This window comes from Terrapene carolina, unplaced genomic scaffold, assembly GCF_002925995.2.
Source record: "Terrapene carolina triunguis isolate 2854851 unplaced genomic scaffold, T_m_triunguis-2.0 Scaffold652, whole genome shotgun sequence".
Lineage (NCBI taxonomy): Eukaryota > Metazoa > Chordata > Testudines > Emydidae > Terrapene > Terrapene triunguis.
The window spans coordinates 976-17,462 of record NW_020665003.1 but is presented as its reverse complement, the minus strand read 5'-3'; the positions used below and the strand labels follow the sequence as shown (position 1 = coordinate 17,462).

The following is a 16,487-nucleotide window of genomic DNA, read 5'->3' as shown; positions in this document are numbered from 1 at the left end:
GCTGGATCCCTGCCGCCCCTGCAAATGGGCTGCCCCAAGCATGTGCTTGCTTTGCTGGTGCCTAGAGCCGCCCCTGCCAGGAGGCAAATAAACAGAAACTATCATCGATTTTAAAAAAATATCATTTTTTTCAGCCAATCTCATGATTTTTTAATGCTTAGGGTTGGCCATTTTGATGGCCTCTTTTTTAAATTGCAGACACAGCAGGATGGCAAAGGGGAGAGACGTCTCCCAGCTAAGCAGGCCCCATACCATTTAGGGCGTAATAGGTTAAAAACAGCACTTTAAACTCCAACTGGAGACCAATGGGCAGCCGGAGCCAATCCCAGTGCATTGCTGTGACATAGATTTGGAGAGGTCCTTCGCTCACTTAGCGAGCAAGCTGCCCTCTTCTGCATTAGTCTCCATTTCCCAATGAACTAACGACATTGCCCCATGTAGAGTGTGTGGCTCCAGTCTCAAAGAGATAAATGTCTCAACTGCTGTAGCACGGTCTGCCTTGGAGATAAGGGGTTAAACGTGGCCAGAGGGCTAAGCCACCTCACCAATCCCTGACCTATGTGGGGAAGGCAGAGGGGATGCACCTTGGAGGGGGAAACTGAGGCATGGAGCGCCTGCAGCACCGTATTTGACCATTAGGGGGTGCAACAGGGCAGCCACTCCCAGTGACACCAGGCCTGAACTACTCTTAAAAGTTATACGAGTTTCGGGAGCTCGGTTGTGGGTGATTTTTTACTCCACAGCATACTGGGATAAGCCTTAGTGCAGACAGAGTCATCTTGGTATCACTGGTGTCACTGGGAGTGGCTGCCGTTTTGTACCCCCTAAACATGCAGAAGAATTTTGTAGAGGGGGAGCCATATTCTCCAATGTGCCCCCCTTATTTTAACCCCTCTGTCCTGAACATGGAAAGCACTCGACACAGTAAGTGCTAAGTATTAATATCAGGAACAAGCCATGTGCTGCTCTCTGCTGCCCTAGAGAGCCTTTAGCGTTGGCACAAACTTCCCACCCTCTCTCTCAGGGCCGGTGTGGGGAGCACACCCCATCACAATGACTAATGATACAATTTGGTCACGGATTCCGTGATCTTAACAGATCTCCATGACTGCTTCAGCGTCAGCTCCCTGCGGTGGGCTCCTCCGGCTGTCAGCCCCGCCGTGGCCATTCCCTGATTTTGTACATTTCCCTCCATGACTGTTCCATGAATTTTGCTTAATTTTACCATGACAAAACCATATCCCTCACAATGACTAACCTAGCAGAGAAAGGTCTAACAAGATCCAACGGCTGGAAGCTAAAACTAAGCAAATTCAGAGTGGAAATAAGACAGACATTTTTAACAGTGAGAACAATTAACCAGTGGAAGAACTTACCAAGGACTGTGGGCAGATTCTCCATCACTGACAATTTTTAAATCAAGTTTGGAGGCTTTTCTAAAAGATCTGCTCAAAAAGCTAAAACACAAAAACCCAGAAGCCCCCAACATTTATCATTTTTTCAAAAGCTCATGATTTTTAAGCCACTCTCATGATTTTTGGACGCCTCTGACTACAGATATAGAACCAGATCCTCACCCATGGAGCTAAGGCCAGTTCACATCAGCTGGGATGTGGCCTCATCGACTCCAATGGAGCTACAGCCAATTCACACCATGGCTAATTCTTGTTTTGAACCACAGAATCATTTGACTTGTCACAGCAGGGAATTCCTCCACGTAGGGTGACCAGATGTCCCAATTTTATGCCAACAGTCCCAATATTTGGGGCTTTTTCTTAGATAGGCGCCTATTACCTGCCACCCCGTCCCAATTTTTCACACTTGCTCTCTGGTCACCCTATCTCTTCTGCAGTAAAATAGTCCTCATTATCCATGTTTTAATGTCATTCAGTGGTGTCTTCGGCTTGGGACAGTGACGGGGGGAGGATCGGGGGGGGGGGGAAACCCATCTGTCACAGGCGGGTGACATGCTTCTCCATGCTCTGTTATTTCATGCAGCTGGGTTGTCACCTGTCCAGGTTTTTCAATTATCCTTTTTGGAGGTAGCTGTCCTGGGAAATCTGTACAGGTGCTCAGCACACACTGCCAGCTGTCCTGTTTTAGGAGATCATGACCATCCTGGATGTCCCAGTTTTTTGTACCTCAGAGGTGACAACCCTATGCAACTGCTCTCGCTTATTTCCTTCCCACTCCCCACCCTCCCATGTAGTTGAATGTTTCAAATACATTAAAAAGCTGATTTAACATGGCACTCTATAGTTCTGGATTTTTAATTTTATTGTTTAGATAACTGGTAGCAAGTTTTTAAATGTTGCAACATACAGTAATAATACAATTACACCTGTTATTATTTGTATTAGAAATGGATCTGATTAGATCGAGAACACCAGAACTTTGGCAAAGTTCCAGTCCCAATCAAACTAACATTGCAGCTCTGATCTGTTTCTAATTCACATCAGATCCTGTTTGGAAATTTTTTAAAATTATTTCTAACTATGATGGTTGAAGGAAAGTATAATGGCATATTTTTGACATAATTCTGCCAATACTGTTGGCCTCTATAAAGTTTTTATGGGCATGGAATGAGGGATTTTATGATTGGCTCTTTTCTTGTGACTTGATTTATTTAATTGTTTGTGACAGTTTGGGAAAATGTTTGTTTAAAGTCTAATCTGTACAAATGTAGGAGCTTGATATATTAATTATTTTATATACCACTCCACTATCTCCTTATATTTTCTCCTTTCCAGACCTGAAGGACCCCAGGTCCCAGCGAACACACTCACAACAGATCAGCAACGAGGCAGAAGGCAGGCAGATGCAGGAAGGGCGCTGGCCAGCTTCAATCCGGGATAGTCACATTTCTGAGCAAAGTGAAAGTGAAACTTACTTTCCTTTTTCTCGTAGGTGCCATGGCTGCAAGAAACCGGGTACAGGATCTCCAAGAGGCTGTTATCTGTTCCATTTGCCTGGCTTATTTTAACGATCCGGTGATTCTCAAGTGTGGGCACAACTTCTGCCGAGCCTGTATCACTCAGTACTGCAAGGAGTCCAAAACCTCCCCCTCCTACTCCTGCCCTCAGTGCAGAGAACCGTTCCAGGAAGGGGAATTCCATCCTAACTGGCAGCTGAGGAATATAGTCGATATAGCGAAAAACATCCCAGAGCCGAGGGGGAAGAAAGCGTGTGAAGAACATGAGGAGCTTTTGAAACTCTTCTGTGAAGTGGATCAAACCCCCATCTGTGTGGTCTGCAGAGAGTCCCGCAGTCACAAAGAACACTCCATGGTGCCTATCGAGGAGGCTGCCCTGGATTATAAGGTAAGAATTAGTCATTTTTGCATTTGAATGCATCCCAGCCAAGGCATGCTCGAACAATTCAGAACAGAGCCATCTGAGACATATAAAACCAACAACCTAATAAAAATGGGGGGAGGGATAGCTCAGTGGTTTGAGCACTGGCCTGCTAAACCCAGGGTTTTGAGTTCAATCCTTGAGGGGGCCACTTGGGGATCTGGGGCAAAAATTAGTACTTGGTCCTGCTAGTGAAGGCAGGGGGCTGGACTTGATGACCTTTCAAGGTCCCTTCCAGTTCTAGGAGATAGGATATCTCCATTTATTTATTTAAACTAGCTTCCTACAATCACACGGTAGAGAAACAGAAGGGATTTTATACAGGAAGAACGTTGAGGAGACATGTTTTTAAGGCCTGCTCTGCATACAGTTTTTGTAGGGCTGTATGGCTTTAATAGTACCAGGATATGTAAAGCAGGGTATGATTTGTGTGCCCTAGAGCAAGGTCATCCCCTGTGCAGGGAAAAATCCAGGTGGGGGCAGGAAACTCTACAAGTTCCAGCTCTTACAGTTTCCTCTTAATTGTTGCAGGATGGAGGATGCAGGGTTTGCTTCTCACACAGACAGAATGGACAATAACAAGGAGTCTGGTGGTACCTTAAAGACTAACAGATTTATTTGGGCATAAGCTTTCGTGGGTAAAAACCTCACTTCTTCAGATGCATAGAGTGAAAGTTACACATGCAGGCCTGGCCCATTCCAACAGATTTCTTGAAATCTGCAGAGGCAGGGGTAGGGTGACCATATTTTCAAAATGAAGATCCAGGGTCCCATTATCTGGAGGCAAGAGGGTGGAGGATCAGGGAAGTGTACACACAGGCTTTGGCAACTGGGAAAGAATTATGTCTATTCCTTGCCATCTTTTCCTCAGCCAAACAACACCCCTCTTTCTCCCTCTCTGCCCTCTCCAAAATAAAAACCACGCCACGTTAGATATCTTTTATAGCAGGAAGTCTTGAAAATGTAACTGATGTACATTCAGCACTATGGTTGCAAGGACGAAGCAGCTCGGCTGTCTTTTTTGGGTAGGAGGCTGGGGTATAGGGAAATTAAAAGAAGCCACATGCCCACAGTTTCTGTGTATGATTGGGTTAGACCTGTTTGCAAAGTGTCCAAGTGAATCATCTCACTGACTCTCCCCTAAATTCTCAGGCAATCCCAGTGCTTGGTGGGGTGGTCAGGAATTGGTTGTGCTTAGTGGGAGGGAAGAAGATTATTTCTCAGGCCCACTTAAAAATGCCCAAGCCGGTGATATATCAAAACGTGCCCAGCATGACAATGTGGTTCGGAGACTGCTCAGAAAATTTGCAGTGAGCATGAGCGGAGTGTGAACACGTGCGCACTGAGGAAGTGAAGCCTCAGTCCAGCCCCGTCCTTAGCTCACTTTCTCTGTCAGTGCAGCCTAGACTCACAGAAGTTACTTAGCAACAGAGGGTCCTGTGGCACCTTTAAGACTAACAGATGTATTGGAGCATAAGCTTTCGTGGGTGAATACCTACTTGGTCAGATGCAAGTAATGGACATTTCCAGAGGCAGGTATAAATATGCAGGAAAGAATCAGTATGGAGATAATGAGGTTAGTTCAATCAGGGAGGGTGAGGTCCTCTGCTAGCAGTTGAGGTGTGAACACCAAGAGGAGAAACTGCTTTTGTAGTTGGATAGCCATTCACAGTCTTTGTTTAATCCTGATCTGATGGTGTCAAATTTGCAAATGAACTGGAGCTCAGCATCAGAGGGGTAGCCATGTTAGTCTGAATCTGTAAAAAGCAACAGAGAGTCCTGTGGCACCTTTGAGACTAACAGAAGTATTGGGAGCATAAGCTTTCGTGGGTAAGAACCTCACTTCTTCAGATGCAAGACTCTTCAGATGGAGCTCAGCAGTTTCCCTTTGGAGTCTGGTCCTGAAGTTTTTTTGCTGTAAGATGGCTACCTTTACATCTGCTATTGTGTGGCCAGGGAGGTTGAAGTGTTCTCCTACAGGTTTTTGTATACTGCCATTCCTGATATCTGACTTGTGTCCATTTATCCTCTTACGTAGTGACTGTCCAGTTTGGCCAGTGTACATAGCAGAGGGGCATTGCTGGCACATGATGGCATATATCACATTGGTGAACGTGCAGGTGAATGAACTGGTGATGTTGTAGCTGATCTGGTTAGGTCCTGTGATGGTGTTGCTGGTGTAGATATGTGGGCAGAGTTGGCATCGAGGTTTGTTGCATGGATTGGTTCCTGAGTTAGAGTTGTTATGATGCGGTGCATGGTTGCTGGTGAGAATATGCTTAAGGTTGGCGGGTTGTCTGTGGGCGAGGACTGGCCTGCCTCCCAAGGTCTGTGAAAGCGAGGGATCATTGTCCAGGATGGGTTGTAGATCACCGATGATGCGTTGGAGAGGTTTAAGCTGAGGACTGTAGGTGGTGGCCAGTGGAGTTCTGTTGGTTTCATTTTTGGGCTTGTCTTGTAGCAGGAGGCTTCTGGGTACACGTCTGGCTCTGTTGATTTGTTTCCTTATTTCCTCGTGCGGGTATCATAGTTTTGAAAATGTATGGTGAAGACCTTGTAGGTGTTGGTCTCTGTCTGAGGGGTTGGAGCAGATGCGGTTGTACCTCAGCACTTGGCTGTAGACGATGGATCGTGTGGTGTGTCCGGAGTGGAAGCTGGAGACATGAAGGTAGGCATAGCGGTCGGTGGGTTTTCGGTATAGGGTGGTGTTAATGTGGCCATCGCTTATTTGTAATGTGGTGTCTAGGAAGTGGACCTCCTGTATAGATTGGTCCAGGCTGAGGTTGATGGTGGGGTGGAAGCTGTTGAAATCGTGGTGGAATTCTTCCAGAGTCTCCTTCCCATGGGTCCAGATGATGAAGATGTCATCAATGTAGCGTAGGTAGAGAAAGGGGCGTGAGTGGACGAGAGCTGAGGAAGCGTTGTTCCAGGTCAGCCATAAAAATGTTGGCATATTGTGGGGCCATGCGGGTGCCCATGGCGGTGCCACTGGTCTGGAGGTATATATTGTCATCAAATTTGAAATAATTGTGTGTGAGGATAAAGTCACAGAGCTCAGCAACAAGTTGTGCTGTGTCATCATCAGGGATACTGTTCCTGACAGCTTGTATTCCATCTGTGTGTGGGATGTTTGTGTAGAGAGCCTCTACATCCATGGTGGCTAGAAGTTACTTAGGTGCCTAAACCCCAGTTGGAGCCTCCACTGCAATTCACAAAACTCCGGCTGAGCCCTGTAGGGGCCAAAACTCACTCGGCCTCTGTGTTTTCAGTAACTAGTTCCCACAGCACCTGTGTTTCTGCTTCTGGCCATGTGCACTGCTGCCTCACCTAAGGCATCTCGATGCCTATCTCCCAGCTAAACCCCAGAGCGATTCATGACCCCGGGAAGATCAGCCTTAGTCCACCTAACTCGTGTGGGGCCTAATCTGGTAGGTGGCCTCGGGCCCCTCAGGTGAGTTCACACACAGAAAGATCTCCCTCATGATTTTTAGCCCAGTGTTTAGAGTACTCACCTGTGATATAGGAGGCCACAGGTTCAAGTTCCCCTCCAGCTGATGAGGAGAAGGGATCTGAACGGGGATCTGCCACCTCTCTCTGGGATATTCTGAGGTAGGGCTCCCTCCATCTCTCCTGTTGTAGCTGTTCCACTGGGGATAAATACTTAGAGAGTCATTTGTGGGAGGGAGAGAGAGAGAGAGGCCACAAGCATGAGAATGACTCTATAGCCAGGTGGTTAGAGCACTCACCCATTTTACTATGTATTTAATATTCTTGAAAATATAAATAAAATGGAGGGAAAAACCTCCAAAAGCAACCAAAACTAAACCAGTTTTTCTTTTGTTAGGACCAAATTCAGAGCCGTTTGGAGAGTTTGAAGAAAGAGAGAGAAGAGATTCTATCATTTAAATCGAGTGGGGAACATAAAAGCCAGGAACTACTGGTAGGTGCTGTTCTTACTCAGAGGCAAATGTGCACAGGGACATTGTTGATACTCTGCTTAGTCTAACAGAAGAAGAATAGTGAGAAACATCTTCCCTTCCATGAAAGATTGTTACTTATTTATTCTCATTGTAAAGAATAACTGTTCTGGTTGAATTGAGTATAAACAGGAAAACGGAATGTTAAGGAAAGAGTTTTAATAATCCATATATTTCAATTGATAATGTGAGTGTAATTTGTTTAGCTAACAGTAGTTTCTTCTTTAGGTCTTTCAAATAGAGCTGGTTGAAATTTTTCAACCACAGAAATGTCCTGTAGCAAAATGGGATTTAGTAGAAAACAATTTTTTTCCATCGGAAAATGTCTTTTGCAAATAAATAAATAATAAATAAAAATCAGTTTTTTGGAAGGAAATTTCAGAATGAACAAAAATGTTTATTTTCATTTCAAACTGAAGTTTTCATTTTGGTTTTAAAAAGCTGAAAAATTTTCAGATTTTCAATTTTTTTATCCCTTTGTTTCCCAGTTTACTGCTTTTTGCTACTGAGTACAATAACATGAGTAATTTCCAGGTTTTTTCTCCTAGTTTTTCCTTTTTCTTTTTGCCAGTTTTTCTAAAATGGGAGAACTTTTGAAGAGTTCCAGAGAGAATGGAACAATGGGGTGGTGATAGAAATGGACATTATTTTATTACATTTTAGAAAAAAGGGGAAACAGACGTGAATTTTTTTCAAGTTATTTCAGGATATTTTCCATACAAATTAAAAGTTGTTCCATTTTGAACACTGAAAAATGGAAACGACTTTGAAATTTCAATTATTTTTTTTCTGCAAATTCCTCCCCCATTTTTTGGCTTTACTTTCAACAGACGTAACCATTAGCATATAAGCCTGTTTGTTAACCTGAGATAGAATTTTGGGTTTGACTTTTGATACTCTTACATCCTTACTAATGTGTGTGAAGAACAAAGACAAAGACATGGTGTGTGGCTTCTGCCTGGCCAGATGGGTTTGTTAGTATAATGGGAATAGATAAAGTGTTACAGCAGGGGTCGGCAACCTTTCAGAAGTGGTGTGCCAAGTCTTCATTTATTCACTCAAATTTAAGGTTTCGCGTGCCAGTCATACATTTTAACGTTTTTAGAAGGGCTCTTTCTATAAGTCTATAATATAGAACTAAACTATTGTTGTATGTAAAGTATATAAGGTTTTTAAAGTGTTTATGACGCTTCATATAAAATTAAATTAAAATGCAGAGCCCCCCGGACCGGTGGCCAGGACCTGGGCAGTGTGAGTGCCACTGAAAATCAGTTCGCATGCCGCCCTTGGCACACGTGCCATAGGTTGCCTACCCCTGTGTTACAGGGTATGGTGGGAGTGTAATATATGAGCATACACTGCAAGGCTTCCTGGCTCCTCTCTCAAGACAAGGTCAAGCAACCAGTTAGGAGGGGCAGAGGGGGAATGGGGAGTGTGGGGGAGGCATAAGAAACACTAAAAGCCAAAGAAAAGCCTGGCTTTGGCCAGAACACCACCTCACTCCTCACCCCTCCCATGGGGTACAAAAGAGGAGAGACAAAGACCCCAAACTCATGACCCTCCAAAACGGAACATGGCCATAAGGTGTAAGGGGCACTGCAGGTATATTTGGACCTGCTTAGAAGGAGGAAATGGCAATGGGGAACAGGGACACAGACAAGGCTCTGTGGCATCAGGGCTGGGGAGAAGGGGACCCGGAGCAAGGCTTTGCGTCCTCAGAACTGGGAATGGGGATACTACGGAACAGACTGTGCTGGTGTGTTGAGCTATGGATATGCTTGCTTGGAACTAACCCCAATAAACATCGCTGTGACGGGTTGGCATCACAGAAACCCTCTTGGGAGCTGCTACCCGATGTGCCAAGACTACTTCTACCCCTGCCTTCCCTGCCGGCTCGGGGCCCCAGCACCCTGTCTTGCTGAGCCAGACACTCCCGTCTGCTCCAACAAAGAGCCAGGGTCTGAATTACTTGCCCCAACGCTGCAGGTTTACCTGAAAGCAGCTCACAGAAGTGTTCCTGTCTTTAACACTCCGAAGCCCAACTCCCAATGGGGTCTAAACCCAGATAAATCCATTTTACTCTGTATAAAGCTTATGCAGGGCAAACTCATAAATTGTTCGCTCTCTATAACACTGATAGAGAGAGATGCACAGTTGTTTGCTCCCCCAGGTATTAATACATACTCTGAGTTAATCAATAAGTAAAAAGTGATTTTATTAAATACAGAAAATAGGATTTAAGCGGTTCCAAGTAGTAACAGACAGAACCAAGTAAATCACCAAGCAAAATAAAATAAAATGTGCAAATCTGTGTCTAATGAAACTGAATACTGATAAGATCCTCACCAGTTCCAGAATGCTCCCTTTTACAGACTAATCTCCTGTTAGTCTGGGTCCAACAATCACTCGCCCCCTTGCAGTTTCTTTCAGGTCTCTTTCGGGATGGAGAGGCTTTCTCTTTAGCCCAGTGGTCCCCAACCTTTTCCGTGTGGCGGGCGCCGGACGACTAGCTGCTGAGGACCGTGGCTGCCGGACAAGCAGCCACCGAAATGTCGCCGAGAAGCGGCAACGCCAAGAAGCGTCACCGCCGGGAAGCAGCGTCATCAAAAAGCGTCACCATCGAAATGCCGCCGAAAATCAGCCGCATTTCGGCGGAAGCGCTTCTTGACGTTGCCGCTTTTCGGCGGCTGCTTGTCCGGTGGCCAGTAGGCGGGCGCACATAGATGCCCCGGCGGGCGCCATGGCTCCCGCGGGCATCGCGTTGGGGACCACTGCTTTAGCCAGCTGAAGACAAAATGGAGGGCTCTCCCACGGGTTTAAATAGACTTTCTCTTGTGGGTGGAGACTCACTCCTATGCAAAGTCCAGCTCCAAGATGGAGTTCTGGAATCACCTGGGCAAGTCACATGTCCCTGCATGACTCAGTCTTTACAGGCCGAAGCCATTGCCCACATGGTATCTTGTATGTCTCCAGGAAGACTTCTTATGTGGATTGGAGCATTCCAAGATGCATTGTTCCCCAAGTGCTTCCTGATCGGGTACTTAACCTTGCGAATTCCTTCCTAAAGAAGCTGACCAAATGCCTCACAAAGCTTACTTAGAAATCAAGCACGTATACAGTCAATATTCGTAACCTCAAGTACAAAATGATATATGTGTACAAATCGGATGAATAGATATAGTAGACCATAACCTTTACAGAGATATGTTACATGGCACAGGCAGCACAAAACATATTCCAGTTATGTCATATTCCCATAAAGCCTTATGGGGTACAGCATCACAATCGCATTGCCTGCACTTTAGACTTTGGTCTTCTGCTTTCTGTCTGTGTGACAAGAACCAGGGGCAGGGCTAAGGGAAAGCCCTCTAACAATAACCACAACAGAATAGTGCGGGCAGCCACTAGAGAAATCTGCTGCCCCAGAGAAGGATGGTCACTTAACACCTAACCAAATCCTACTGAAGTCATTGGTAAGACTCCTATTGATTGTGGTGAGCTTTGGAACAGGCCCTAGTGATATCGCTGCTCGACATTGCCATGAAGAAGACTTGGGTTCTAAATATGATGTAAGTTTCTTGCTCCTAGGGTATTAGGAGCTAGAGTGCTCCAGAAAGAGCATGAATTGGTGGGCTTCTGTCCAGTTCACATACACACGTTTCTAAGTGTTCTGCAAACTGAGATTTGAATATGCAAATACGTGTCTTGCCAGCCACTCAATTTGTGCTCAGAATCTCTCTGTGGATTAAAACTGGAGATTTATGATGTGACAAAATGTATATATCCTAAACTGTGCATTCAATACTCCTCAGAGCAATTGCTGGTGCTCTAATTTTAAACCTTGTTTTAGAAACATGACCCTATTCATCTAAATGTATTTTGTGGAGAGCATCTGTTCCCCAATTCAAGTCTAGTGCTTCTGACTTTGGGTTCTACTGTTTGCTCCCCAGAAGTAATCCTTGCCTGTCCAGTTCTGGATCCCACACCTGCTGTACTTTCTGTTATTTGAAGGATCTGGTTTTCTAGACACCACTGATAATAGAATATCCTAATAATGCAAGATACATTCATATTCTAAACACCAGTTAGGATTCTTGAAAATCCACTGGAAAATCGTTTATCTACTGAGCATAGAGTTTGTTCTCCATAAAATATCAGGAGTTAAATTCTAGGGGATTGCAATGACATGCTCCTATGTGCATACATAAGGCTTTATAAAATGTTCCATAACTCACTCCATGTTCCTGTTCTTGACCTGTGCTTTCTCTGTTTGAATCGCTTCATTTCAGAAACAGCTAAAAAGGGAGAGGCAAAAGATTGTGTCTGACTTTCAGCAACTACACCAGTTTCTGAAGGAACAAGAGCGACTCCTGCTGGCCCAGCTGGAAGAGCTGAATAAGGAAATTGAAAAGAGGAGGGATGAGTATGTTGCCAAACTATCTGAGGAACTATCCTCTTTCAGTTCCCTGATCACTGAGATGGAGCAGAAGTGCCAGCTGCCAGCGAGTGAATTCCTGCAGGTGAGATGGTGTTAGAAACACCCCAGAACTTTTCACAGGGCAAGAAACCCTTCACTTTTGGAGTGTAGGAGTGTGTGACATTCCCTGGTGTTATCTGGACCTGTGATCTGCTAGGTCGCTCCGATCCTCAACTCTGGGAGCCAGCCTTACCCTGCTCTGCTGTGAGAACCCCCACTCCTGGGCTATTCACGCACAGCCTCTGTCATGTAAGCTGCTCCCAGCTACACGAGTGAGCACTTTTGGCCAGCCGCTGCTTGGATTGTGCAACTGAATGACACTAGCCAATATCTCCGGTCCCAGACACAACCCTAGGAACCTCCGTCTTGCAGTGTCCAGTTATGCCCAATGGACGCTGCAAGCTTATACGAGTTCGTCAATTTAACAAAGAAATTGATATGTACCAGGCTTGTTATCCCAAGGGGAGTCTCTGACACGCTTCAAACCAAACACACTGCTTCAGGTAGAATAAACACACAGCTTTATTAACTACAAATGATAGATTTTAAGTGATTAGAAGTCAAAGCACAACAAATCAGATTTGGTCAAATGAAACAAAAGCAAATCGCATTCTAAGCTGATCTTAACACTTTCAGTGCCCTTACAAACTTAGATGCTTCACACCACAGGCTGGCTGGTTGCCCTTCAGCCAAGCTCTCCCCTTTGATCAGCGCTCCAGTCGCTTGGTGGTGGTGTCTGTAGATGGAGGTGGAAGAGAGCGGGCATGGCAAAGTCTCTCCCTTTTATCATGTTCTTTCTTCCCTCTTGGCTTTGCCACTCTCCCTCCCCCCTTCAGAGTTAGGTGAGCATTACCTCATCATAGTCCCAAAATGACCAAGGGAAGGGGGGTGACTCACTTGAGAGTCCAGCTGGGCTGGGTTTGTCCCACACATGCCCTGATGAGGTGTGAACTGCCCTTCTACTCCTGGAGAGTTTTGCCTGGGCTCGTTTTAAGCCAGGAGGACACATTTTCAGCCTCATAACTATATACATGAAATTACAGCCTCTAACATCACTATAACAACAATGTTCAGTGCATCATGAGCCTTCCAAAGACACCTGACATGACAAACTTTGCATTGGATACCACACAATCATAGTATAAGGATGAACATGGGGGTGCAGGGTGTTCTCCTGAGGTACAGAGCATCACAGTGTGAAAGGGAGAACATACAGTATTGCTAAAATATACATTATTTTTCCTTAAGGGCTTGATAAAATGCCCATTAAAGTCAATGGAAATATACTTCTTGAGTACAATGGTCATAGGATCAAGTCCTAAATGAAAAAAATTCTTCTTTTGAATTCTAGTGGGGGAAGGCTCCTCCAAAAATGGCAAACTCCAAATTCTGTTCTCCCTGTCTCATAATGCAAGAACAAAGGGACATTCAAGAAAATTAGAAGGTGACAAATTCAAAACTGATGCAATGAACGCTTTTTCACATGTCACGTAATTGGACTGTGGAACTCATTGCCACCGGATGTCGTTGAGACCAAGCATTTAGCAAAACTCAAAAAGTGATTGGATATTTATATGGATAACAAGAATATGCAGAGTGATATTAAACCTCATGCTTCATTGCTTCAGCCAGTCGCTAACTGTTAGAGAGCAGGATGAGAATGTGGGGGGCAGATTATCTTACATGTTGCTCTGAAGCATCTGCCACTGTCCACCTTTGGAGACAGAATACTGACCAGATGGACCTCAGGTCTGAGCCAGTCCGGCATTTCCTGTGTTCCAGACACTAACTCCAAAAGATGAAAGATGGAACCTGCCTTTAATTATGGAAATAGCTAAGATTGAAGCTGAGTTTCCATTTAAAGCCTTATTTTGCCACTCTTCCTACATACCACAAAAAGGGAAAATTTTCGCCTTAAAATTGATACATGAGGTGATTTTTTCTGCCAGAACTGAAGTTAGTTAGGGAAGCTGTTCGTTATTTATGCTACTCTGAAAGTGTTAGTAGTTGTTAGAATTCCAAAAGCCTTCTAATGATTTTAATTTTCAAAAATGCCTCTAAGTAGCAAACAAGAAGGAAGGTGAGAAATAAAATGTAGCATCCTGGACTTCTCTAGCTGATATCTAGGGTCAGATTCTCTGTTGCAACCAATATCTGCTTTGGGCAGCATTCTTCACTCCTCAGGTTTCCTGGGGCTTAGGATAGTGAATGGCCCTCTGTTACTCTGTACCCCAAATCCATTGTTCTCACCCAGCCCCAACTTCCTGTGGCTGTCAAGAAGTCCACATGACAGGCCTTCAAAATGTTTGTGGGAGAGTGGGGAGAGAGTTTACAGCACAGGGGCAGCACAGCATGGGGGCATCCCTCCCTCTGGACCCACTGGAGTCTGCAGGAGGGGATCTTCCCCACACCTGTGAATGTTCGGGAGATCTTTGTTCAACATATCATAAGACTGAGCCCTCTGATTCCATGTGCTGGGTGGTTATTCAAATGTTGTTACATAAAGAACTACTGTGCCTCCATGTACAAACTTCCTGGGCCCAGATCCTGCACTTACAGAACTTTTTTCCAAAGAAGCAAAGGCAACACATTCAAAGGTTTTGTTTGTGTTAATAAATAACAAATAATTTCACTTTGAACCTCAAACTGTGAAGACAAAGTGAGTCCCCTCCAGAGCAGGAGGGATCCCCAGTATGTGATAAATGGGACTGAATTTCCTTTTATCTTTCTCCTCTAGGACATCAAAGGCACCTTGAGCAGGTAAGTGGCTCCTTCTCACTCTCCCTTTCACTTCACAGTGCAGGGAAGGGATTTTGGACATGAAACCTGGCTCCCCATGGTCCAGCAGTGCAGAGTGTGGGGTTGGTTCCCAATCTCAATCTGATAAATCTAATCTTGAAGCTCTTGTCATTTTGACTAGACTCCAGAATAGAGCAACCTGAGAAAAGAGTTGTTTACCTACAGACAGGGGTGTTATTTATAGTGTAGCTGGTGGAATGGAGACCTCAGGAGATTGGGGATGGAGAATGCGTTTTTCATTTCTAGGTCATAGACTCCAAACTCGACCGAGGTTGGTAGGGACGGAAAATCAGGGCCATCTGATGACTATTCAATGAGCTGTTTATTAGTTGTTTCTTATTATGCAGTGAGCTCTATCAGTGTGCTGGGCATGGCAACAGATACGATGGAAGAGACATTCCCTGCTCTAGGGAGTTTATAATGTGCTATTATCAGTAGTACCATGGCAGTGCCTAGAGGCTCAAGACAAAATCAGGTCCCAACATGCTGGGCGCTGCACAGACACGTAGTAAGAGACAGTCCCTGCCCCAAGGAGTTTACAGTCTAAATAAACACAAGAGACAAAGGGCAGAGTGAGGAAGGATTAAAATCAATGTAAGGGGACATTCAATAAAGACAAAGTGCTGTACTTTGGAAGGAAAAATCAAATGTACAACTACGAAATGGGGAATAATTGGATCGTCAATAGCACTGCAGAAAAAGATCTGGGAGTTAAAGTGGATCACACATTGAAGGAGTCGGCAGTGTGATGCTCTTGTGAAAAAGGCAAATGTCATTCTGGGATGCTGTCACAGGTTGCTGTATTCACCGCAGGTGGTGCCTCCTCCTGGCTGTTCGGGGGATTAGCTCTCTTCCAGGGCCAACCCCTCCCCTTGCCGTCTCTCCCCTGTTGTCTCTCTCCCACTCTGCAGCCTCATCTCTCGCTCCAAGAGCTGCAGCTTCCTCTTCGTGACTCAGCCTCCAGCCAGATCACTGAATGGTTTCCCCTTCTGGGGTATAGAGTCTCCCTAGTCTCACTGTCCAGGCAATGCCACTCCATCAGTGGCTGGTAGGGGAACTCGGGCCCGCTCACTGGTCCAGGTTCCACCCCAGGGACCCTACTACATGCAGGCAAGGTCTGTTCAGTCCCCAGTGTTTGCTGCTTTCTCCCTAGGGTGCTTCCCACTTGCCTCCCACAGGCTCTCTTCTCAAACCTTCTCTCTTCTCAGTACACCCTTCCCTCAGGGCCAGGCTCCCGGCATCCTACTCTTTCCTTGGATTTCCCTCCTTCCCTCTCTAATGCACAGGAGCTGACTACATACTTCCTCACTGTAACCATTTCTGTTGCCAGCTTCCTGGCTTTATACTAGCCCAGCCGTCACCTGTTTAGCTGAGCTTCATCTTCCAATCCGGGGTTGCTTCTCTGGCCTAATCCCCTCGTGTGTGGCCTGTCTCACTAATCTCCTCTTTCTCAGCTTCCTTCACACTTTCTGGGGGCTGATGTGGGGTGAACACCCCAGCACAGATGTATTAACAGGAGTGTCAGTGTAAGACACAGGAGGACGTTGTTCCACCCGTCTTGCCATGCTGAGGCCTCAGCTGGAATCCTGTGTCCAATTTTGGGCACCGCACTTTCAGAAAGATGTGGACAAATTGGAGAGAGTTCAGAGGGGAGCAACAAAAATGATCAGAGGTTTAGAATGGATGAGCTGTGACGAAGGTTGAAATAAATGGGTGTGTTTAGTCTAGAGAAGAGAAGACTGAGGGAGGGCCTGATAACAGTCTTCAAATATGTATGAGGCTGTTCTACAGAGAGCGGTGATCAGTTGTTCTTCAGGTCCAGAGAGGGCAGAACAAGTAATAATCATCATCATATCTGACAGGTGTGTCTGGACGGAGGCC

At 45.4% G+C, this 16,487-nt stretch overlaps 1 protein-coding gene across 1 annotated transcript; it reads left to right on the top strand.

Annotated features, from left to right (window-relative positions):
• Positions 1-2,912: 2,912 nt before the first annotated feature.
• On the top strand, positions 2,913-14,628 carry LOC112125592 (E3 ubiquitin-protein ligase TRIM41-like). Its single transcript, XM_026659682.2, has 4 exons — positions 2,913-3,320; positions 7,198-7,293; positions 11,620-11,850; positions 14,545-14,628. The coding sequence occupies exons 1-4, from the start codon at positions 2,913-2,915 to the stop codon at positions 14,569-14,571; spliced, it is 762 nt and encodes a 253-aa protein (XP_026515467.1). The 3' UTR covers positions 14,572-14,628.
• The last annotated feature ends 1,859 nt before the right edge of the window (positions 14,629-16,487 follow it).